Source organism: Salvelinus alpinus, chromosome 8, assembly GCF_045679555.1.
Source record: "Salvelinus alpinus chromosome 8, SLU_Salpinus.1, whole genome shotgun sequence".
Taxonomy (NCBI): Eukaryota; Metazoa; Chordata; class Actinopteri; order Salmoniformes; family Salmonidae; genus Salvelinus; species Salvelinus alpinus.
In genome coordinates, this window is record NC_092093.1 from 15,436,600 (window position 1) to 15,463,094 (window position 26,495).

General features: G+C 45.0%; 1 protein-coding gene across 1 annotated transcript in view; it reads left to right on the forward strand.

The window, feature by feature from the left end:
* The window catches only part of LOC139582602 (leucine-rich repeat and fibronectin type-III domain-containing protein 2-like), a 136,218-nt gene extending 112,583 nt beyond the window's left edge, over window positions 1–23,635 (forward strand). Inside the window, exons 3-4 of the mRNA XM_071412743.1 lie at window positions 6,901–8,297; window positions 18,354–23,635. Of these exons, the coding sequence (XP_071268844.1) occupies window positions 6,922–8,297; window positions 18,354–19,377 (2,400 nt within the window). The 5' untranslated portion in view covers window positions 6,901–6,921 and the 3' untranslated portion in view covers window positions 19,378–23,635. The remainder of the gene's footprint in view (window positions 1–6,900; window positions 8,298–18,353) is intronic.
* The last annotated feature ends 2,860 nt before the right edge of the window (window positions 23,636–26,495 follow it).

The following is a 26,495-nucleotide window of genomic DNA, read 5'->3' on the forward strand; positions in this document are numbered from 1 at the left end:
CTACTGCTGTAGCCTGTCAACAACAGGCCCCAAAACCCTACTGCTGTAACCTGTCAACAACAAGCCCCAAAACCCTACTGCTGTGACAACAACAGGCCCAAAAACCCTACTGCTGTAACCTGTAAGCAACAGGCCCCAAAACCCTACTGATGTAGCCTGTCAACAGCAGGTCCCAAAACCCTACTGTTGTAGCCTGTCAACAACAGGCCCCAAAACCCTACTGATGTTGCCTGTCAACAACAAGCCCCAAAACTCTACTGCTGTGACAACAACAGGCCCAAAAACCCTACTGCTGTAACCTGTCAACAACAAGCCCCAAAACCCTACTGATGTAGCCTGTAAGCAACAGGCCCCAAACCCCTACTGCTGTAGCCTGTCAACAACAAGCCCCAAAACCCTACTGATGTAGCCTGTCAACAACAAGCCCCAAAACCCTACTGCCCTAACCTGTCAACAACAGGCCCCAAAACCCTACTGCTGTAACCTGTCAATAACAGGCCCAAAAACCCTACTGATGTGTCAACAACAGATGTGTCAACAACAGGCCCAAAAACCCTACTGCTGTAGCCTGTCAACAACAAACCCCCAAACTATACTGATGTGTCAACAACAGGCCCAAAAACCCTACTGCTGTAACCTGTAAACAACAGGCCCAAAAACCCTACTGCAGTAGCCTGTCAGCAACAGTCCCCAAAAACCCTACTGCTGTAGCCTGTAAACAACAGGCCCAAAAGCCCTACTGCAGTAGCCTGTCAACAACAGGCCCCAAAACCTTACTGATGTAGCCTGTCAACAGCAGGCCCCAAAACCCTACTGCTGTAGCCTGTCAATAACAGGCCCCAAAACCCTACTGCTGTAGCCTGTCAATAACAGGCCCCCAAACCCTACTGCTGTAGCCTGTCAATAACAGGCCCCAAAACCCTACTGCTGTAGCCTGTCAACAACAAGCCCCAAAACCCTGCTGCTGTAACCTGTCAACAACAAGCCCCAAAACCCTACTGCTGTAGCCTGTCAACAACAAGCCCAAAAACTCTACTGATGTGTCAACAACAGATGTGTCAACAACAGGCCCAAAAACCCTACTGCTGTAGCCTGTCAACAACAAGCCCCCAAACTATACTGATGTGTCAACAACAGGCCCAAAAACCCTACTGCTGTAACCTGTAAACAACAGGCCCAAAAACCCTACTGCAGTAGCCTGTCAACAACAGTCCCCAAAACCCTACTGCAGTAGCCTGTCAACAACAGGCCCCAAAACCTTACTGATGTAGCCTGTCAACAGCAGGCCCCAAAACCCTACTGCTGTTGCCTGTCAATAACAGGCCCCAAAACCCTACTGCTGTAGCCTGTCAATAACAGGCCCCAAACCCTACTGCTGTAGCCTGTCAAAAACATGCCCCCAAACCCTACTGCTGTAGCCTGTCAACAGCAAGCCCCAAAACCCTACTGCTGTAGCCTGTCAACAGCAGGCCCCAAAACCCTACTGATGTAGCCTGTCAATAACAGGCCCCAAAACCTTACTGCTGTAGCCTGTCAATAACAGGCCCCCAAACCCTACTGCTGTAGCCTGTCAATAACAGGCCCCAAAACCCTACTGCTGTAGCCTGTCAACAACAAGCCCCAAAACCCTGCTGCTGTAACCTGTCAACAACAAGCCCCAAAACCCTACTGCTGTAGCCTGTCAACAACAAGCCCAAAAACTCTACTGGTGTGTCAACAACAGATGTGTCAACAACAGGCCCAAAAACCCTACTGCTGTAGCCTGTCAACAACAAGCCCCCAAACTATACTGATGTGACAACAACAGGCCCAAAAACCCTACTGCTGTAACCTGTCAACAACAAGCCCCAAAACCCTACTGATGTAGCCTGTAAGCAACAGGCCCCAAACCCCTACTGCTGTAGCCTGTCAACAACAAGCCCCAAAACCCTACTGATGTAGCCTGTCAACAACAAGCCCCAAAACCCTACTGCCCTAACCTGTCAACAACAGGCCCCAAAACCCTACTGCTGTAACCTGTCAATAACAGGCCCAAAAACCCTACTGATGTGTCAACAACAGATGTGTCAACAACAGGCCCAAAAACCCTACTGCTGTAGCCTGTCAACAACAAACCCCCAAACTATACTGATGTGTCAACAACAGGCCCAAAAACCCTACTGCTGTAACCTGTAAACAACAGGCCCAAAAACCCTACTGCAGTAGCCTGTCAACAACAGTCCCCAAAAACCCTACTGCTGTAGCCTGTAAACAACAGGCCCAAAAGCCCTACTGCAGTAGCCTGTCAACAACAGGCCCCAAAACCTTACTGATGTAGCCTGTCAACAGCAGGCCCCAAAACCCTACTGCTGTAGCCTGTCAATAACAGGCCCCAAAACCCTACTGCTGTAGCCTGTCAATAACAGGCCCCCAAACCCTACTGCTGTAGCCTGTCAATAACAGGCCCCAAAACCCTACTGCTGTAGCCTGTCAACAACAAGCCCCAAAACCCTGCTGCTGTAACCTGTCAACAACAAGCCCCAAAACCCTACTGCTGTAGCCTGTCAACAACAAGCCCAAAAACTCTACTGATGTGTCAACAACAGATGTGTCAACAACAGGCCCAAAAACCCTACTGCTGTAGCCTGTCAACAACAAGCCCCCAAACTATACTGATGTGTCAACAACAGGCCCAAAAACCCTACTGCTGTAACCTGTAAACAACAGGCCCAAAAACCCTACTGCAGTAGCCTGTCAACAACAGTCCCCAAAACCCTACTGCAGTAGCCTGTCAACAACAGGCCCCAAAACCTTACTGATGTAGCCTGTCAACAGCAGGCCCCAAAACCCTACTGCTGTTGCCTGTCAATAACAGGCCCCAAAACCCTACTGCTGTAGCCTGTCAATAACAGGCCCCAAACCCTACTGCTGTAGCCTGTCAAAAACATGCCCCCAAACCCTACTGCTGTAGCCTGTCAACAGCAAGCCCCAAAACCCTACTGCTGTAGCCTGTCAACAGCAGGCCCCAAAACCCTACTGATGTAGCCTGTCAATAACAGGCCCCAAAACCTTACTGCTGTAGCCTGTCAATAACAGGCCCCCAAACCCTACTGCTGTAGCCTGTCAATAACAGGCCCCAAAACCCTACTGCTGTAGCCTGTCAACAACAAGCCCCAAAACCCTGCTGCTGTAGCCTGTCAACAACAAGCCCCAAAACCCTACTGCTGTAGCCTGTCAACAACAAGCCCAAAAACTCTACTGGTGTGTCAACAACAGGCCCAAAAACCCTACTGCTGTAGCCTGTCAACAACAAGCCCCCAAACTATACTGATGTGTCAACAACAGGCCCAAAAACCCTACTTCTGTAACCTGTCAACAACAAGCCCCAAAACCCTACTGCTGTGACAACAACAGGCCCAAAAACCCTACTGCTGTAACCTGTCAAGAACAGGCCCCAAAACCCTACTGCTGTAGCCTGTCAACAACAGGCCCCAAAACCCTACTGCTGTAACCTGTCAACAACAAGCCCCAAAACCCTACTGCTGTGACAACAACAGGCCCAAAAACCCTACTGCTGTAACCTGTAAGCAACAGGCCCCAAAACCCTACTGATGTAGCCTGTCAATAACAGGCCCCAAAACCTTACTGCTGTAGCCTGTCAATAACAGGCCCCCAAACCCTACTGCTGTAGCCTGTCAATAACAGGCCCCAAAACCCTACTGCTGTAGCCTGTCAACAACAGGCCCCAAAACCCTACTGATGTAGCCTGTCAATAACAGGCCCCAAAACCCTATTGCTGTAGCCTGTCAATAACAGGCCCCCAAACCCTACTGCTGTAGCCTGTCAATAACAGGCCCCAAAACCCTACTGCTGTAACCTGTCAACAACAGGCCTCAAAACCCTGCTGCTGTAGCTTGTAAACAACAGGCCCAAAAACCCTACTGCAGTAGCCTGTCAACAACAGGCCCCAAAACCTTACTGATGTAGCCTGTCATCAGCAGGCCCCAAAACTGTACTACTGTAGCCTGTCAATAACAGGCCCCAAAACCCTACTGCTGTAGCTTGTCAACAACAAGCCCCAAAACCCTACTGCTGTAGCCTGTCAATAACAGGCCCCAAAACCCTACTGCTGTAGCCTGTCAACAGCAGGCCCCAAAACCCTACTGATGTAGCCTGTCAATAACAGGCCCCAAAACCTTACTGCTGTAGCCTGTCAATAACAGGCCCCCAAACCCTACTGCTGTAGCCTGTCAATAACAGGCCCCAAAACCCTACTGCTGTAGCCTGTCAACAACAGGCCCCAAAACCCTACTGATGTAGCCTGTCAATAACAGGCCCCAAAACCCTATTGCTGTAGCCTGTCAATAACAGGCCTCCAAACCCTACTGCTGTAGCCTGTCAATAACAGGCCCCAAAACCCTACTGCTGTAACCTGTCAACAACAGGCCTCAAAACCCTGCTGCTGTAGCTTGTAAACAACAGGCCCAAAAACCCTACTGCAGTAGCCTGTCAACAACAGGCCCCAAAACCTTACTGATGTAGCCTGTCATCAGCAGGCCCCAAAACTGTACTACTGTAGCCTGTCAATAACAGGCCCCAAAACCCTACTGCTGTAGCTTGTCAACAGCAAGCCCCAAAACCCTACTGCTGTAGCATGTCAACAACAGGCCCCAAAACCCTACTGATGTAGCCTGTCAATAACAGGCCCCAAACCCCTACTGCTGTAGCCTGTCAACAACAAGCCCCAAAACCCTACTGATGTAGCCTGTCAACAACAAGCCCCAAAACCCTACTGCCCTAACCTGTCAACAACAGGCCCCAAAACCCTACTGCTGTAACCTGTCAATAACAGGCCCAAAAACCCTACTGATGTGTCAACAACAGATGTGTCAACAACAGGCCCAAAAACCCTACTGCTGTAGCCTGTCAACAACAAACCCCCAAACTATACTGATGTGTCAACAACAGGCCCAAAAACCCTACTGCTGTAACCTGTAAACAACAGGCCCAAAAACCCTACTGCAGTAGCCTGTCAGCAACAGTCCCCAAAAACCCTACTGCTGTAGCCTGTAAACAACAGGCCCAAAAGCCCTACTGCAGTAGCCTGTCAACAACAGGCCCAAAAGCCCTACTGCAGTAGCCTGTCAACAACAGGCCCCAAAACCTTACTGATGTAGCCTGTCAACAGCAGGCCCCAAAACCCTAATGCTGTAGCCTGTCAATAACAGGCCCCAAAACCCTACTGCTGTAGCCTGTCAATAACAGGCCCCAAACCCTACTGCTGTAGCCTGTCAAAAACATGCCCCCAAACCCTACTGCTGTAGCCTGTCAACAGCAAGCCCCAAAACCCTACTGCTGTAGCCTGTCAACAGCAGGCCCCAAAACCCTACTGATGTAGCCTGTCAATAACAGGCCCCAAAACCTTACTGCTGTAGCCTGTCAATAACAGGCCCCCAAACCCTACTGCTGTAGCCTGTCAATAACAGGCCCCAAAACCCTACTGCTGTAGCCTGTCAACAACAGGCCCCAAAACCCTACTGATGTAGCCTGTCAATAACAGGCCCCAAAACCCTATTGCTGTAGCCTGTCAATAACAGGCCCCCAAACCCTACTGCTGTAGCCTGTCAATAACAGGCCCCAAAATCCTACTGCTGTAACCTGTCAACAACAGGCCTCAAAACCCTGCTGCTGTAGCTTGTAAACAACAGGCCCAAAAACCCTACTGCAGTAGCCTGTCAACAACAGGCCCCAAAACCTTACTGATGTAGCCTGTCATCAGCAGGCCCCAAAACTGTACTACTGTAGCCTGTCAATAACAGGCCCCAAAACCCTACTGCTGTAGCCTGTCAACAGCAGGCCCCAAAACCCTACTGATGTAGCCTGTCAATAACAGGCCCCAAAACCTTACTGCTGTAGCCTGTCAATAACAGGCCCCCAAACCCTACTGCTGTAGCCTGTCAATAACAGGCCCCAAAACCCTACTGCTGTAGCCTGTCAACAACAGGCCCCAAAACCCTACTGATGTAGCCTGTCAATAACAGGCCCCAAAACCCTATTGCTGTAGCCTGTCAATAACAGGCCCCCAAACCCTACTGCTGTAGCCTGTCAATAACAGGCCCCAAAACCCTACTGCTGTAACCTGTCAACAACAGGCCTCAAAACCCTGCTGCTGTTGCTTGTAAACAACAGGCCCAAAAACCCTACTGCAGTAGCCTGTCAACAACAGGCCCCAAAACCTTACTGATGTAGCCTGTCATCAGCAGGCCCCAAAACTGTACTACTGTAGCCTGTCAATAACAGGCCCCAAAACCCTACTGCTGTAGCTTGTCAACAACAAGCCCCAAAACCCTACTGCTGTAGCCTGTCAATAACAGGCCCCAAAACCCTACTGCTGTAGCATGTCAACAACAGGCCCCAAAACCCTACTGATGTAGCCTGTCAATAACAGGCCCCAATACCCTACTGCTGTAGCCTGTCAATAACAGGCCCCAGAACCCTCCTGCTGTAGCCTGTCAATAACAGGCCCCATAACCCTACTGCTGTAGCCTGTCAATAACAGGCCCCCAAACCCTACTGCTGTAGCCTGTCAACAACAGGCCTCAAAACCCTACTGCTGTAACCTGTCAACAACAGGCCTCAAAACCCTGCTGCTGTAACCTGTCAACAACAAGCCCCAAAACCCCACCGCTCTAGGCAGAGATCTTTACAGATAGTTTACATGAGGTCATGATTGTCTGCCACAGTGAAAGGAGAAGTAGACTGCGTACTATGGAAGAACTAATTATGTCTTTCTTTCTTTATCTCTCTCTCTATTCTTCTCTCTCTCTCTCTCTCTCTCTCTCTCTCTCTCTCTCTCTCTCTCTCTCTCTCTCTCTCTCTCTCTCTCTCTGTCTCTCTCTCTCTCTCTCTCTCTCTCTGTAGATTCCTTTGTGTGACTCTACCATGGACCACATCCTCTGTTGCCTGCTGGTCCTGGGAACCGCAGTGTTGATGACCCACGCATGCCCAAAGTACTGTGTGTGCCAGAACCTGTCCGAGTCCCTGGGGACCCTGTGTCCCTCCAAAGGCTTGCTCTTCGTCCCACTGGACATCGACCGGCGCACTGTGGAACTCCGGCTGGGCGGAAACTACATCCTCCGCATCACCCAGCAGGACTTTGCCAACATGACCGACCTGGTGGACCTGACGCTCAGCCGCAACACCATCAGCTACATCCAGCCCTTCTCCTTCAGCGACCTGGAGACCCTGCGCTCCTTACACCTGGACAACAACCGCCTCATAGAGCTGGGTCCCGATGATCTCCGGGGCCTGGTCAACCTGCAGCACCTCATCCTTAACAACAACCAGCTGGGACGCATCTCGGACCGGGCCTTGGAAGACCTGGCACCCTCCCTAGAGGATCTGGATCTGTCCTACAACAACCTGAGGAGCCTGCCCTGGGACTCAGTCAAGCTGATGGTCTCCCTCCACCAGTTGAGTCTTGACCATAACCTCCTGGACTTCATCCCTGAGGGGACCTTTACTGATCTAGAGAGACTGGCTCGCTTGGATCTCACCTCCAACCGACTGCAGAAGCTGCCCCCAGACCCCATCTTCGCCAGGGCCCAGGATTCAGTGATGATGACCACTCCCTACGCCCCCCAGCTGTCCCTTGGCATCGGGGGGAACCCCCTGCATTGTAACTGTGAGGTGCTGTGGCTGCGGCGGCTGGAGAGGGACGATGATCAGGAGACATGCGCTTCCCCTTCCAACCTGAAGGGGCGCTACTTCTGGTATGTGAGGGAGGAGGAGTTTGTGTGCGAGCCACCCCTCATCACTCAGCACACCCACAGGATGCTGGTGCTGGAGGGCCAGATGGCCAGCCTGAGGTGCGAGGCCATTGGAGACCCCACCCCCACCATCCACTGGATGGCCCCCGACGACCGTGTCCTTGGCAACTCGTCCCGAACTGTTGTCTACGGCAACGGCACCCTGGAGATTCTCATCACCACCTCCAAGGACTACGGTACCTTCACCTGCATCGCGGCCAACGTGGCCGGGGAGTCCACTGCCTCAGTGGATCTGTCAATCATCCAGCTGCCCCACCTCAGCAACGGCACCGGTCAGGCCTCACAGCCCAAGTCCCGCCTCTCGGACATCACCGGCACCACCAGGATAAGCAAGGGGGTTCCAAAGACCCCCCCGGAGAAAGTGGTCACTGTGTCAGAGGTGACGGCCATTTCAGCCTTGGTTAAGTGGACCGTCAGCAAGGCAGCGCCCAAGGTAAAGATGTACCAGCTCCAATACAACTGTTCCGACGATGAAGTCCTCATCTACAGGTAACAAACCTTCATTTTCAGAGAAGTAGGAACACCGATAGCTTTGATCTATGAGGGAACAAAAGATGGAGGAGACGCTCAATACAAGTGTTGTTTTAAGACTCCAGTCGACTTGTTTTGTTTACCTAAAGATAATGTCTCTCAGCTTTCACAGAAGAAGAATGATGAAGATGAATTGTACCAAACAGTAAATCACGCTGTTTACACTAAACAAAATACACAGTATCAATAACACTGCCATGTGTACAGAACCAGCAGCTTTCATACCCAGTTTTCCATAACAATATAGCCTACAATGGTGTTGTTAATCCTAAGTGATCCATCCATCATCCATTGTTTCTGTCTGTCCGTTGAATTGTTCGACAGCGAAACAACACACTCTTCACTTTCCACTGCCTTTTTCATCATCTGACGTTTCAGTCGCTAAGCGTCAGCTCCATTATGCTAAGTTGGCCATAAATAAGGGAATTTCATCCCTAAGCTTAATGGATGGATATTCTGTCAATCCACTACAGCAGCTATTTGATGAGGCTGAAAGTGTATTACAGGAAGCTGATATATAGTATATTAGCACATCTCCAAATGACTGTGAAACCAGCTGGAAAGGAAATCCAATTATTTCATGCCATTTAAATGAGTTACTCTGTTAAAACCTAGAGAAAGGCAGATCACTTCAGCCATAGACTTCGAGAGTTGTACTGTAACACTTTAGTGACATATAGGTCTATATCTCATCAGACAGAATTTATTTCTGCTTATCATTACCACTACACTTGGCTATGATTGCTTTCTAGTTTATTATATACACTTTTTTTCAAAGGGATTGGAATGTAAGTTGTTAACTCTAATTTGTACTATACCTGCCATGAAAAGAATGATATGTAGTACTATAGTCAGTATAGAGCTTTGTTATCGCATACAGTATGACTCTCCATTAGAACAACCAGTCCTTCCTTGTCAAAACAAATCTGTAGAAAATCCTAAGTGTTTTCTCTTTTCTCTGACAAATCTGAATCGCCAGGCGATAAAAGACGCAGCGCTCGGAGAACAATATAATAGTATATTTATTTACCCTATGGTTAGGGCAAGATAGAATATATACCCAGAATACGTTAAGCATATTTTCTTCATCCATCAGGATTGTATAAGCAGCAATAGAAGCCAAAGAAGGTGCTATACGTGGACATAGTAATGGAAGTTATGTGTCAGACACGGACTTTCAGTAATACTTCAGTTCAATTGCAATGAGTCCCTCAGAGCAATCCTTTACCATATAATGGTTTGATTGTACCATCCCATGTGATTTAATGCCTATGCTTCTCCTCGGCTTGACGATGTGTTTCAGAAATGATAGCAAGGTCCTGGGGCCACTATTTTTGGCTGTTAGCTGAAGTCGCGGAGAGTGGTGGTGGATCCACGTTCCATACCTCTTGCATCACAGAGAAACATGTTAGTTTTGGTATTTGGTATTTTATTAGGGAACCCCATTAGCTGTTGCGAAAACAGCAGCTACTATTCCTGGGTCCACACAAAACATGAAATTTGACATAGTACAGAACATTCATAGACATGAACAGCTTATGCACAGAACTACATGAATTTAAAAACGGCACACATAGCCTACATATCAATACATACACACAATATCTACGTCAAATAGGGGAGAGGCGCTGTGCCGTGAGGTGTTGCTTCGTCGTTTTTTGTAAAACCAGGTTTGCTATTTATTTGAGCAATATACAGTATACATGTATAGTTCCATGCAATAATTTCTTTATATAATACTGTAAGCTTTCTTGAATTTTTTCAGGATTTGGGGACTGTGAAAAGACCCCTGGTGGCATGTCTGGTGGCATGTCTGGTGGGGTAAGAGTGTGTGTCAGAGCTGTATCTAAGTTGACTATGCAAACAATTTGACATTTTTAACACATTCATGTTTTTTGTAAAAGAGGAAGTGATGCAGTCTGTCTCTCCTCAACTCTTAACCAAGAGAGACTGGCTGCATAGTACTTATATCAGCCGTCTGATTACAATGAAGAGGAAGATGTGACGCTCTGTTCTGGGCCAGCTGCAGCTTAACTAGGTATTATTTTCAGCACTTGACCACATGACTGGACAATAATCAAGATAAGACAAAACTAGAGCCTGCAGGACTTTCTTGAGTGTGGTGTCCGAAAAGCAGAGCATCTCTTTATTATGGACAGGCCTCCCCCATCTTTACAACCATTGACTATATATGTTTTGACCATGACAGTTTATATTCTAAGGTAACACCAAGTAGTTTAGTCTCCTCAACTTGTTCAACAGCCACACCATTCATTACCAGATTCAGCTGAGGTCTAGAGCTTAGGGAATGATTTGTACCAAAATACAATGCTCTTAGTTTTAGAGATGTTCAGGCCCAGTTTATTACTGGCCACCCATTCCAAAACTGACTGCAGCTCCTTGTTCAGGGTTTCAGTGACTTCATTAGCTGTGGTTGCTGACACTTTCAGTACCAGTCAAAGTTTGGACACACCTACTCATTCCAGGGTTTTTCTTTATTTTTACTATTTTCTATATTGTAGAATAATAGTGAAGAAAAAAAAACAATGAAATAACACATACGGAATCATGTAGTAACCAACAAAAATGTTAAACAAATCAAAATATATTTTGTATTTGAGATTCTTCAAAGTAGCCATCCTTTGCCTAACGCTGCAGAATGCTGTGGTAGCCATGCTGGTTAAGTGTGACTTGACTTCTAAATAAATCACCGACAGCTTCACCATTTCACCTCTTCCTCCATGCTCCACAATGGCCCGTGCAAAAAAACACATTTCCATTACACACTTGTACTAGTGTTTGACAGCCAAATATAAGCACCCCCCAAATGATATTCCCATTACTCTTTAGACAAAGATAGTGATCTTGCCCATCTAGAGCCTTGCTCAGGACCCATTTGATATTTTATCTGTTGAACCTATCCTTAGGCCAAGACATTAATACTTGAGAATGTGATCTTTAAAATGTGTCTGATTTGGGTATGAGTGAACAGATAACATCCCATGTCAGTAATAATGTAATGAAATATTCTGGCATTCCACGAGGTTTAGAGAGTCTTTTTACAGAAATTAAATGGGATCTGCATTTGCATATTAATGGTGCATGTCAGGCAGAGAGTGATCTTTATGATGAATAGTTTTCTAGCGATCATTAGCTTTGGATTTAACAACACTTATTGTAATTGTTGTGTGTATTGATGTGCTTGTAGGAGGATTATCTTTGAAAAGCCAAAGTTATTCAAAAAAGAGAGTTTACAAGCTCTGTTATGCTTATTTATTCTTTGTAAAGGCAAAACAACACAAGACAAACCACTAACCAAACCTTGAGCTTAACAAAACAAGCAAACACACTAACCAAACCTTGAGCTTAACAACACAAGCAAACTCACTAACCAAACCTTGATCTTAACAACACAAGCCAACACACTAATCAACCTTGAGCTTAACAACAGAAGCCAACATACTAACCAACCTTGAGCTTAACAACAGAAGCCAACACACTAATCAACCTTGAGCTTAACAACAGAAGCCAACATACTAATCAACCTTGAGCTTAACAACAGAAGCCAACATACTAACCAAACCTTGAGCTTAACAACAGAAGCCAACATACTAACCAAACCTTGAGCTTAACAACACAAGCCAAAACACACTAACCAAACCTTGAGCTTAACAACACAAGCCAACACACTAATCAACATTGAGCTTAACAACAGAAGCCAACACACTAATCAACCTTGAGCTTAACAACAGAAGCCAACACACTAATCAACCTTGAGCTTAACAACACAAGCCAAACCACTAATCAAACCTTGAGCTTAACAACACAAGCCAAACCACTAATCAACCTTGAGCTTAACAACACAAGCCAAACCACTAATCAAACCTTGAGCTTAACAACACAAGCCAAACCACTAATCAACCTTGAGCTTAACAACACACGCCAACACACTAATCAACCTTGAGCTTAACAACACAAGCCAAACCACTAATCAAACATTGAGCTTAACAACACAAGCCAAACCACTAATCAACCTTGAGCTTAACAACACAAGCCAAACCACTAATCAAACATTGAGCTTAACAACACAAGCCAAACCACTAATCAAACATTGAGCTTAACAACACAAGCCAAACCACTAATCAAACCTTGAGCTTAACAACACAAGCCAAACCACTAATCAACCTTGAGCTTAACAACACAAGCCAAACCACTAATCAAACCTTGAGCTTAACAACAGAAGCCAAACCACTAATCAAACCTTGAGCTTAACAACACAAGCCAACATACTAACCAAACCTTGAGCTTAACAACACAAGCCAACATACTAACCAAACCTTGAGCTTAACAACACAAGCCAACATACTAACCAAACCTTGAGCTTAACAACACAATCCAAACCACTAATCAAACGTTGAGCTTAACAACACAAGCCAAACCACTAATCAAACCTTGAGCTTAACAACACAAGCCAAACCACTAATCAAACCTTGAGCTTAACAACACAAGCCAAACCACTAATCAGACCTTGAGCTTAACAACACAAGCCAATACACTAATCAAACCTTGAGCTTAACAACACAAGCCAACACACTAATCAAACCTTGAGCTTAACAACAGAAGCCAAACCACTAATCAAACCTTGAGCTTAACAACACAAGCCAAACCACTAATCAAACCTTGAGCTTAACAACACAAGCCAAACCACTAATCAAACCTTGAGTTTAACAACACAAGCCAAACCACTAATCAAACCTTGAGCTTAACAACACAAGCCAAACCATTAATCAAACCTTGAGCTTAACAACACAAGCCAATACACTAATCAAACCTTGAGCTTAACAACACAAGCCAACACACTAATCAAACCTTGAGCTTAACAACAGAAGCCAAACCACTAATCAAACCTTGAGCTTAACAACACAAGCCAAACCACTAATCAAACATTGAGCTTAGCAACACAAGCCAAACCACTAATCAAACCTTGAGCTTAACAACACAAGCCAAACCACTAATCAACCTTGAGCTTAACAACACAAGCCAAACCACTAATCAAACCTTGAGCTTAACAACAGAAGCCAAACCACTAATCAAACCTTGAGCTTAACAACACAAGCCAACATACTAACCAAACCTTGAGCTTAACAACACAAGCCAACATACTAACCAAACCTTGAGCTTAACAACACAAGCCAACATACTAACCAAACCTTGAGCTTAACAACACAATCCAAACCACTAATCAAACGTTGAGCTTAACAACACAAGCCAAACCACTAATCAAACCTTGAGCTTAACAACACAAGCCAAACCACTAATCAAACCTTGAGCTTAACAACACAAGCCAAACCACTAATCAGACCTTGAGCTTAACAACACAAGCCAATACACTAATCAAACCTTGAGCTTAACAACACAAGCCAACACACTAATCAAACCTTGAGCTTAACAACAGAAGCCAAACCACTAATCAAACCTTGAGCTTAACAACACAAGCCAAACCACTAATCAAACCTTGAGCTTAACAACACAAGCCAAACCACTAATCAAACCTTGAGTTTAACAACACAAGCCAAACCACTAATCAAACCTTGAGCTTAACAACACAAGCCAAACCATTAATCAAACCTTGAGCTTAACAACACAAGCCAATACACTAATCAAACCTTGAGCTTAACAACACAAGCCAACACACTAATCAAACCTTGAGCTTAACAACAGAAGCCAAACCACTAATCAAACCTTGAGCTTAACAACACAAGCCAAACCACTAATCAAACATTGAGCTTAGCAACACAAGCCAAACCACTAATCAAACCTTGAGCTTAACAACACAAGCCAAACCACTAATCAAACCTTGAGCTTAACAACACAAGCCAAACCATTAATCAACCTTGAGCTAATGCTGCAGTTGCACTCTTTGACACTCCCAAAGTTAGCTGTTTTTCTATAATGCACTCATCCATTATAGTTACCATAGCAGGATGTTTTATGGCAGGATATATACTCAAGGGTATAGACACAGGCGAGCGTCAAGTTCCATTTAATCTCCCCCACTACCGCTATAGTACAATTCAGCAGCATCTCCCAATAAATGCCCTGGCAGAGAGTGCAGAGCCCATTAGGGATTTTTGCTTATATAAGCATAATCACATTTCCCAGCACCCTGACATTTAGGCTGAATCAATGGAGCAAGAGACCCATTTGGCATGACCTTGTCTGTTATCCAGAGAAAGAGGCCGCCTTAAGAAATGATACAGTCCTCCTGGGGGGGAATTAGCCATGAAATACTTTAATGATTGTTGAGTGGGAGAAATGCTATAACCTGAAGTAATGATTTGTTTGTTTGTTTTCAGTTCTTTTTTCTTTCTTGCCACTGAGGAAGTGTGTTGAAACTGTATCTGACAATAGCTTTTAAACTGTTTGGGAGGAAGAGGGTAGCTGTGGCTGACTGGTGCCTATCCCTATCCCCTTCCCCACTACTTTTCCTTCCCAGAAGCAATGTTTAAGGACTCGCATCCTCTCTCGCTCTGATTAATGTTATGGCCTCATGCCGTCACTGGAAACGATTTAAAGCAATCCCCAAATTGCCTTTTGATGCCCAAAGGGTGTAGGGAAAACAACTTGTATTCATCTCCCCGTGATAAGCACAGCAAGACGTTTTTCCTGAGTTCCACTTTGTCCCGATGTATTTTAATTCAGCTGAATGAAACAGTCAACACAGACAGCCTGACATGAATCAGTCACAGGACAGAGCAGTGCCCGGCAAAATATTCACTAAGCACTGAAATTTCCCTCCCTCCCATTCCTATGCCAAGCAAGCAATTATCACTGTGATAGATTACATCCCCTGAGGACCAAAACATAAAATATGATCAACTTTTGATCAAATAAAATAACATTCAAATCACATTTTTTGGTTACATACACATGGTTAGCAGATGTTAATGCGAGTGTAGTGAAATGCTTGTGCTTCTAGTTCCGACCATGCAGTAATATCTAACAAGTAATCTAACAATTTCACAACTATCTTATACACACAAGTGTAAAGGAATGAATAAGAATATGTACATATAAATATATGGATGAGCGGTGGCTGAACGACATAGGCAAGATGCAGTAGATGGTATAGAGTACAGTATATACATATGAGATGAGTAATGTAGGGTATGTAAACATTATATAAAGTGGCATTGTTTAAAGTGATTAGTGATACATTTATTACATCCAATTTTTTATTATTAAGTGGCTAGAGATTTGAGTCAGTATGTTGGCAGCAGCCACTCAATGTTAGTGATGGCTGTTCAACTGTCTGATGGCATTGAGATAGAAGCTGTTTTTCACCGTCTCAGTCCCAGCTTTGATGCACCCGTACTGACCTCGCCTTCTGGATGATAGCGGGGTGAACAGGCAGTGGCGCGGGTCGTTGTTATCCTTGATGATCTTTTTGGCCTTCCTGTGACATCGGGTGGTGTAGGTGTCCTGGAGGGCAGGTAGTTTGCCCCCGGTGATGCATTGTGCAGACCTCACTACCCTCTGGAGAGCCTTATGGTTGTTGGCGGAGCAGTTGCCGTACCAGGTGGTGATACAGCCCGACAGGATGCTCTCGATTGTGCATCTGTAAAAGTTTGTATAATTTTGGTGACAATCCAAATTTCTTCAGCCTCCTGAGGTTGAAGAGGGGCTGTTGCGCCTTCTTCACCACGCTGTCTGTGTGGATGGACCATTTCAGTTTGTCTGTGATGTGTACGCCGAGGAACTTAAAACTTTCCACCTTCTCCACTACTGTCCCGTCGATGTGGATAGGGGGATGCTCCCTTTCCTGTTTCCTTAAGTCCACGATCATCTCCTTAGTTTTGTTGACGTTGAGTGTGAGGTTATTTTCCTGACACCACACTCTGAGGGCCCTCACCTCCTCGCTGTAGGCCATCTCGTCGTTGTTGGTAATAAAGCCTACCACTGTAGTGTCGTCTTCAAACTTGATGATTGATTTGGAGGCTTGCATGGCCACCCAGTCATGGGTGAACAGGGAGTACAGGAGAAGGCTGAGAACGCACCCTTGTGGGGCCCCAGTGTTGAGGATCAGCAGGGTTGAGATGTTGTTTCCAACCCTCACCACCTGGGCGCATCCCGTCAGAAAGTCCAGGACCCAGTTGCACAGGGCGGGGTCGAGACCAAGGGTCTTACATAGGTATTCCTATTGTCCAGATGGGTTAGGGCAGTGTGCAGCGTGATTGCGATTGTGTCGTCTGTGGACCTATTGGGGTGGTAAGCAAATTGGAATGGGTCTAGGGTGTCAGGTAGGGTGGAGGTGATATGATCCTTGACTAGTCTCTCAAAGCACTTCACGATGACGGAAGTGAGTGCTACGGGGCGATAGTCGTTTAGCTCAGTTACCTTAGCTTTCTTGGGAACAGGAACAATGGTGGCCCTCTTGAAGCATGTGGGAACAGCAGACTGGGATAGGGATTGATTGAATATGTCCGTAAACACACCAGCCAGTTGGTCTGCGCATGCTCTGAGGACGCAGCTAGGGATGCCGTCTTGGCCGGCAGCCTTGCAAGGGTTAACACATTTAAATGTTTTACTCACATTGGCTGCGGTGAAGGAGAGCCCGCAGGTTTTGGTAGCGGGCCGTGTTGGTGGCACTGTATTGTCCTCAAAGCGAGCAAAGAAGCTGTTTAGTTTGTCTGGGAGCAAGACATCGTGGTCCGCGACAGGGCTGGTTTTCTTTTTATAGTCCGTGATTGACTGTAGACCATGCCACATACCTCTCGTGTCTGAGCCGTTGAATTGCGACTCTACTTTGTCTCTGTACTGACGCTTAGCTTGTTTGATTGCCTTGCGGAGGGAATAGCTACACTGTTTGTATTCGGTCATGTTTTCGGTCGCCTTGCCCTGATTAAAAACAGTAGTTTCAGTTTTGTGCGAATGCTGCCATCAATCCACAGTTTCTGGTTGGGGAAGGTTATAATAGTCGCTGTGGGTACAACATCACCGATGCACTTGCTAATAAACTCGCTCACCGAATCAGCATTAACATCAATGTTGTTGTTCAACGCTATCTGGAACATATCCCAGTCCACGTGATCGCAGCAATCTTGAAGCGTGGAATCAGATTGGTCGGACCAGCATCGAACAGACCTGAGCACGGGCGTTTCCTGTTTTAGTTTATTTTGCATTATTTTGCATCTTTTGCTATATTATTAGTGTGGAGTGAGTTATCAGAACACACAGAACAATGTGAAAGAAAAGGTATGGCATCATTGGTTATAGTTATTATCATATGGTTATATATCACATGGGTGTTTATGGCCAGCTTATCACATGGGTGTTGATGGCCAGCATACTACATGGGTGTGCATGGCCAGCTACTGTGACTGAATGATTGATGTTGTCGAACAGCTCCGAGCCAGTTCCCTGGACATAACTCGTCATGTTCTCAGACAGGTTCCTGCCTTATAAGCGGACTAAGACTCGCCTGAGCAACATAGGTATCTGAGGCTCTAGCTGTTACAGAAGCCTTTCAATCTTCTCCTTTTCCCTCTCTTTCACTCTTTTTTTCACTCATCCTCTGTGTTCTGGTTATTTATTCTTCTCACATCTCCATGGCTCAGACATGGGGTGGAGCGTCTGTTTGCTGCAGAAGGACAGATGGTTTAGAGAGATAAAGCCAATTACAGCTGTCTGTCTGTTAGACTAGAACCTCAACCACAAAGAGACTTAACACTGGACAACTCCTCAGGAATGAACCTACGAACATAGAAGCCCTGCTTTTCTTTCAGTGGAAATGACATCATAAAGAACACTCAAGCACAGTTTTGTATTGATATGAAATGTATGGTGTTAAGAAAGATGCATGTTAATAGCATTATCCTCCAAATCAATTAAATTGTATCAAATGTAGTAGGTTTTCACAGCTGACTTTCCCAAGTTTTCACGGATGTCCAAAAATGATTATGCTGACTCGACTCAGTCATCACCATGTTTAACTCTTCCTCTCCGTTTCTATAGGATGATCCCGGCCTCCAGCCAAGCCTTCCTGGTGACCAACCTGGTGTCGGGGACCAAGTACGACTTGTGTGTCCTGGCCGCCTGGGACGACACCGCCACCACCCTGACGGCCACCAACGTGGTGGGCTGTGCCCAGTTCTTTACCCGCGACGACTACACACAGTGCCAGTCTCTCCACAGCCAGTTTCTGGGGGGCACCATGATCCTGGTGGTGGGTGGCATCATCGTGGCGACGCTACTTGTCTTCATCGTTATCCTGATGGTGCGCTACAAGGCCACCGACCATGAGGGGGGTGGCATCGGGGGGAGCGGCAAGCTGACCAGCGTAAGTGACACCCACTCACAGACCAATGGGGGCCGGCTGGGACAGAACGGCGTGCCCCTTCCCCTGCCCAAACCAAAGGCCAAAGTGACCCTCCAGGATGAGGTGGTGGAGTTTAAATGTGGTTCCCTCCAGAGCACCTCGTCCTCATCCTCGTCGGGGGGCTCGGTGGTCGGGGAGGGTTCCTACAGCCCCAACAGCACCCTGGCCATTATGTGGAGGCAGGCTGCCCCCTCTAAGCCCAGGGCAAACCTGGATCACCTGCTGGGGGCCTTCAACTCCCTAGAGCTCCGGGGGGCCCAGGGCAGGGGAGACCTGGGGGAGCCCTCATCCAGCAGTAGCACTCCGGTGGCGGGTGGCGATAGGCCCCACACGGACAGGGAGCCCCTGCTGGGCCGGACAATGGACTCGCGGCTGAGCCGGCTGCTCATGTTGTCTCATGACTCGAAACCAAAAAGGAGCCAGTCGTTTGACATGGGGGACTGTATGGATACAGTTCAACAAACAGACCAAGCGATGGCCTCTAGCACCTCCACTGCCACAACGCCGGTGTGCAGTTACCCGCGGCGCATCAGCAACATCTGGACTAAGAGGAGCCTGTCTGTGAACGGCATGCTGCTACAGTGTGACGAGGAAGGGGATATGGGGGGGAGCAAGGGGACCTTTGACAGTCAAGAGTGGGTCATGGAGAGTACTGTCTAGGAGAGATGAGGACTTACTTTGTGTCTTCTAAGACACTGCCCCAGAGAGATAGCAATACGCCTCAGTTCTGATAGACCTCCATGCTGGAGGAGAAGTCCATGCCTCCTCCCTCCTCGTCCTGCATGGAATTCATTCATGTTAATCTATTGTGGATCCTCCATTTTTGTGACAGATATGTACAAAGTTCCCCCAAGTGGGTAAGTTGGCTAACGACGCTTGGTGGATGGAGCTGTGAGGTTGTTTTGTGTTTGTATGTGTGTGTTCTCTACATGGGGAGGGGGAATGCACAGTAATGGTCAACTACAAACTACAAGTAAGGCATGCAATGAAACCTAGGAAATGGGAAGCAGGCCTGTTGTTCCTGAGGAGGGCCATGGTTTCTCTGACACAAGTGTCACGGCTCCTCCTCCTCCTCCTCCTTGTCACAGGCCTGCTCATAGCCTGTGACACAAGGAACGTGAAACAAATCACTGTATTTGTTGACTTGTAAATTGGCATAACAGTGAAAATCCATCTTGTTACTGTTGCTGAGATGATGGGCCATGCATGGCCCTGGACTAATACTGCTGTAAGTGATTATGAAATATGTAATGAATTTAATGTTTTTACAATTTTTATTTTGCTGATCAAACACACATTGTCTAATAGTGTTCTTCCCCTCTGTACACGACGGGGCTCTGACTTCAATATTTGCATTATGAAAAACCTCAATATACTGTCAGGTCCAAAATGATTGGCACCCTTGATAAACATGAACTAAAAAGACTACACAAAATAAATAATACAAATACTGAGCTATATTGTATGCAAAAAAAGGACATTATATTATTTTGTACTAATACATTTGCTCAGAGGAAGAGGTGACATCAAAATAGAGCTCTTTATTTACATACACCAGTGGTGGGTTTGGTGTCGAAAATTGAAGCATATGCATAAAAGTTCCTCATACCTATGGTAAAATATGATGATGCATCTTTTATGTTATGGGGCTATTTTGTATCCACTGGTCCTGTGACCCTTGTTAAGGTCAACGGCATCATGAACTTTACCAAATACCAGAAGATTGTAGCCAAAAACCTGGTTGCCTCTGCCAGGAGGCTGACACTTTGACGAAACTGGATCGTCCAGCAAGACAATAACCCCAAGCGCACATCAAAATCTACAAAGAAATTGTTTATTGACCACAAAATCAACATTTTGCAATGGCCATCTCAGCCTCCACTTGAACCTCATTGAAAACCTGTGGTTTGAATTGAAGAGGGCAGTCTATAAGCGCAGACGAAGGATGTCAAGGATCTGGAAGGATTCTGTATGGAGGAACGATCTGAGATCCCTCCCAATGTGTTCTACAATCTCATAAAACATTTGAGAAAAAGACTCAGTGCTGTTATCCTCACAAAGGGAGGGTGCTGTAGTACTAAAAACAGCGGTGACAATACATTTAACCCCTATCTTTCTTGGATTTGTTTTATTACTTATTAAACAAAAGCCCTTTCCCTGAGTGTAAAATAATATGATTTAAAAAAATATATATATATGTCACATGCAGTTTGTATTATTTATTTTATACAGTCTTTTTTGTTCCTCTTTGACAAGGGTGCCAATAATTATGGACCTGACCGTATATCCATCCGCATTTTTTAATATCCGCAGAACCATTTTTTTTCTTAACCCATTCTGACTGAATGGTACTGTATATATATATATATATATATATATATATATATATATATATATATATATATATATATATACACTTTATATAGGCAATTTAGTTCAATCATAAAAAAATGTATATATGAAATGATTTCATGAAACCACTGTATTGAATATTTGAATATTTTAACTTTGTATACAGAATGTTTATTTGAGGCTTCATTAAATAATGCCATATCTGGTTCCTATCAAGTTGTATTCATGTATAAAGCGAGCAAACAATTCATCCTCAACCATTAAACTTTTTTTTTTAAGATAGCAATGTGAAATGGGTAAGGTCTTAAGTGAAAATGTAACTGTTATCGTGATGTCACTTAAAAGGTTCATTAGAGGAGAGTCCTATGATTAGTTTCAGCAAAAGAACATGGCCCCTGTTGGCCTCCATATCAATTAACCCAGTATAGAGCTAACAACCAGCAGGAGTTTACCCTCTTGCACAGAAAGATTAAGCCCTCAGAAAAACTGCAGCTCAACATGCTCAATCTTTGAGAGACAAGCATCCTTCTCCAATTCCAAGAAACATTTGTACTTTTTCATGTACACTACCATTCGAAAGTTTGGGGTCACTTAGAAAGTTCCTTGTTTTTGAAAGAAAATCTAATTTTTTGTTCATTAAAATAACACCAAACTGATCAGAAATACAGTGTAGACCTTGTTAATGTTGTAAATGACTATTGTAGCTGGAAACGGCTGATTTTAATGAAATATCTACATATATCTGCGTACAGAGGCCCATTATTAGCAACCATCACTCCTGTGTTCCAATGGAACGTTGTGTTAGCTAATCCAAGTTTATAATTTTAAAAGTCTAATTGATCATTAGAAAACCCTTTTGCAATTATGTTAGCACAACTGAAAACTGTTGGTCTGATTAAAGAAGCAATAAAACTGGCCTTTTTTTAGACTAGTTGAATATCTGGAGCATCAGCATTTGTGGGTTCGATTACAGGCTCAAAATGTCCAGAAACAAAAACCTTTCTTCTGAAACTCGTCAGTCTATTCTTGTTCTGAGAAATGAAGGCTATTCCATGCGAGAAATTGCCAAGAAACTGATGATCTCGTACAACTTTGTGTACTACTCCCTTCACAGAACAGCGCAAACTGTCTCTAACCAGAATAGAAAGAGGAGTGGGAGGCCCCGGTGTACAACTGAGCAAGAGGACAGGTACATTACAGTGTCTAGTTTGAGAAACAAGTCACAAGTCCTCAACTGGCGGCTTCATTAAATAGTACCCGCAAAACACCAGTCACAGTGAAGAGGCGACTCCGGGATGCTAGCCCTCTAGGCAGAGTTCCTCTGTCCAGTGTCTGCGTTCTTTTGCCCATCGTAATCTTTTCTTTTCATTGGCCAGTCTGAGATGTGGCTTTTTCTTTGCAACTCTGCCTAGAAGGCCAGCATCCCGGAGTCGCATCTTCACTGTTGATGTTGAGACTGGTGTTTTGCGGGTACTATTTAATGAAGCTGCCAGTTGAGGACATGTGATGTGTCTGTTTCTCAAAATTGACCCTCTACTGTACTTGTCCTCTTGCTTAGTTGTGCACTGAGGCCTCCCACTCCTCTATTCTGGTTAGAGACAGTTTGCGCTGTTCTGTTTAATCAGAACAACAGTTTTCAGCTGTGCTAACATAATTGCAAAAGGGTTTTCTAGTGATCATTTAGCCTTTTAAAATGGTAAACTTGGATTAGCTAACACAACGTGCCATTGGAACACAGGATTGATGTTGGCCGATAATGGGCCTCTGTACGCCTATGTAGATATTCCATAAAAAATATGCTGTTTCCAGCTACGATAGTCAGTTACAACATTAACAATGTCCACACTGTATTTTTGATCAATTTTATGTTATTTTAATGGACCAAAAATTTGCTTTTGTTTCAATAACAAGGACATTTCTAAGTGACCCGAAGCTTTTGAACAGTAGTGTACTTAGATGCATTTACCTGTGTAATGTATCTGGATCTCATCACCTAAAATGTTTGACATTTGAGGGTAAGCAGAAACCTTGCCTCCCTCACCAGTTATTGGCATGAGAAATGTACTGGAAATTCATAGTAAACTGTCTGTGTCTAGGAATTATCAAACTTGATTTTCCTTTGTTTGGTAGCATAAATTGACAGGTACCATAAATGTACAGTGCAAAATGGCTCTCAACTATGCTGAAGTTGTTGGCTTTTCTGTAACGTGTACAACTTGCATGTTTACCGAGGACTAACTCATGGGCCCATTAAGAACCTTATACACTATCTGTCTTTCCTCACATTGTGTTGTCTGAATGACTTTTTTTGTGACATTCTGGATCAACTGCATCTGTACATTGACTCTGTATATTGACTTTTTTATATATATAATTGATGGAGAATGAACAAAAGCTGTACACTAGTGTCTTTATTTTCTTGGTAGGCATACAGAAATAAAGAGGTGCCTCACTGTATATTTACAGTATAACCATTTATATTTCTCATTTGGAGTTGTAGACAATGTTTCTGTGGTCAAACATATTGTTTTTTGCTACAAAAATATAAAAAATCTAGATAATCTGAGCGTTCGTGTTTTGTCAGACCCTTATTATAAGACGTGGTAATGTGCAACATTTGTCATGTAATTGTATTGCATTGTTCAGCAATGATCTTCTATTGTCAGCCTCTGGTAGGTCTGAGGTAAACAGTAAGTAGATCTGTATGAAGCAGCTCTGAGGAGATCATGGATTTCTGGGAATTTAAGCATTCCAGAACCATTGGATTTCAGCGTTCCGGAATCCCGGAGACTACCTCAGCATCACATGTCAGACCACTAATTGGCCCGACTGACGTCCAATTCGGAGAATAAAAAAATAAAAAAGGGGTAACCCCACATTAACCTGCCCTGGACTCCTTACGTCATAGCATAGCCGGACTAGGATAAGGGGAAGTCTCCTAACACCCTGTGTTGACGATCTTATTCACATGCCTCCTAGATATCCACTTAGCTCCTGCATGCATTTTAAAATGGGTTTGTGCAGGGGAAGAGTTGGAGGCAAGTAGGGGCATAAATAAGCTTAACCAGGGGAGATCATGTGGTTAGAGGTGGAGTGAGGTGTATAAAGCCCTTTTTAAGCCAAAGCAGAGTGCACACTGGGTCGTATTTGTTAGGCACCAAGATGAAGATTATGGACTGAAACACGGAACTACTACCTGAACTTGTCCGATAAGAAACACTCGTTCTTGCTTTCCGTTGCAAATTGTTTTGTTACAGTGTGCCCGGATGAATATGACCTTGCCCACTGGGCAAAAACGTTTGAATCAACGTAGTTTCCACGTGATTTCAACAACAAAAATGTATGTGTGATGACACTGAATCAACTTGGAAAACTGATTGGATTTGGTGTGTGTGTGTGTGTGTCTGCATGGACTCTATTGGGGGAACGTGCATGTGAGGGATATTTAAGGGGTGTGAGATGCTCTGTGCCGGGTGAGAAAGATGGTGATGGTGGCTGGTGGGTGGCATGGTGGGTAGAGCAGAGGAGAGGTAATAGTGCATAGTGCTGGCTCAGTGTGGAGGAGGCACAGCTTGCCTGGCAGGCTGCCCATGGCTCAGACCCTCCCTGCCACATCCATATAGAGGCGCTGCAGCAGCAGAGGATAGGATAAGATAGAAGGCTGTCAGTCTCAGTAATTCAATGTGATTCAAAACGCAGCATCATATGATACAAAATGCATCATATGGGGATGATTTCTGCATTTTGAAAGTTACATATCTTGAACACTTCATTGCTGACAAGAAAAACATTTTGAGACTATGTCAACAATGGCCTAATGAAACAAATACAAATACCACAAGTCTTCCTTTAAGGATTCTCGTTGATTGCAATGCCTTAATGCAATATAAACATTTCATGATTTAGCCATCATCAATTGCCAATGGGTTTTAACTTATTGTAATGACCTCGAAAGATCATAAATGAGAGAATGTCCACAACATTTCTTGAGGTTTTTATGAATTGAATGGTTTATTGACCCAGAACGAGCACAGGCTACTGTCTGGCCGTAACCTATGCCAAATAAATACGACATAACAATATCAGCTATTCAATTCACTGTCGGGACCTAAAAAGAGGGATAACAATGCAAGCATGGATATATACCAGACATGTAGTGCCCTGCCCCTTCCCAGCCCGCCCGCTGTTCCACCAACCAGTGTCTTTATTTTCTTGGTAGGCATACAGAAATAAAGAGGTGTCTCACTGTATATTTACAGTATAACCATGTATATTTCGCACCTGGATTTGTAGACAATGTTTTTGCTGTCCAAAATATTGTGTTTTGCTACAAAAATATTTTAAAAATCTAGATATTCTCAGCGTTCGTGTTTTGTCAGACTCTTATTATAAGACGTGGTAATGTGCAACATTTGTCATGTAATTGTATTGCATTGTTCAGCAATGATCTTCTATCGTCAGCCTCTGGTAGGTCTGAGGTAAACAGTAAGTAGATCTGTATGAAGCAGCTCTGAGGAGATCATGGATTTCTGGGAATTTCAGCATTCCAGAACCAATGTGGATTTCAGCGTTCCGGAATCCCGGAGACTACCTCAGCATCACGTCAGACCACTAATTGGCCCGACTGACGTCCAATTCGGAGAATAAAAAAATAAAAAAGGGGTAACCCCACATTAACCTGCCCTGGACTCCTTACGTCATAGCATAGCCGGACTAGGATAAGGGGAAGTCTCCTAACACCCTGTGTTGACGATCTTATTCACATGCCTCCTAGATATCCACTTAGCTCCTGCATGCATTTTAAAATGGGTTTGTGCAGGGGAAGAGTTGGAGGCAAGTAGGGGCATAAATGAGCTTAACCAGGGGAGATCATGTGGTTAGAGGTGGAGTGAGGTGTATAAAGCCCTTTTTAAGCCAAAGCAGAGTGCACACTGGGTCGTATTTGTTAGGCACCAAGATGAAGATTATGGACTGAAACACGGAACTACTACCTGAACTTGTCCGATAAGAAACACTCGTTCTTGCTTTCCGTTGCAAATTGTTTTGTTACAGTGTGCCCGGATGAATATGACCTTGCCCACTGGGCAAAAACTTTTGAATCAACGTAGTTTCCACGTGATTTCAACAACAAAAATGTATGTGTGATGACACTGAATCAACTTGGGAAACTGATTGGATTTGGTGTGTGTGTGTGTGTCTGCATGGACCCTATTGGGGGAACGTGCATGTGAGGGATATTTAAGGGGTGTGAGACGCTCTGTGCCGGGTGAGAAAGATGGTGATGGTGGCTGGTGGGTAGAGCAGAGGAGAGGTAATAGTGCATAGTGCTGGCTCAGTGTGGAGGAGGCACAGCTTGCCTGGCAGGCTGCCCATGGCTCAGACCCTCCCTGCCACATCCATATAGAGGCGCTGCAGCAGCAAAGGAT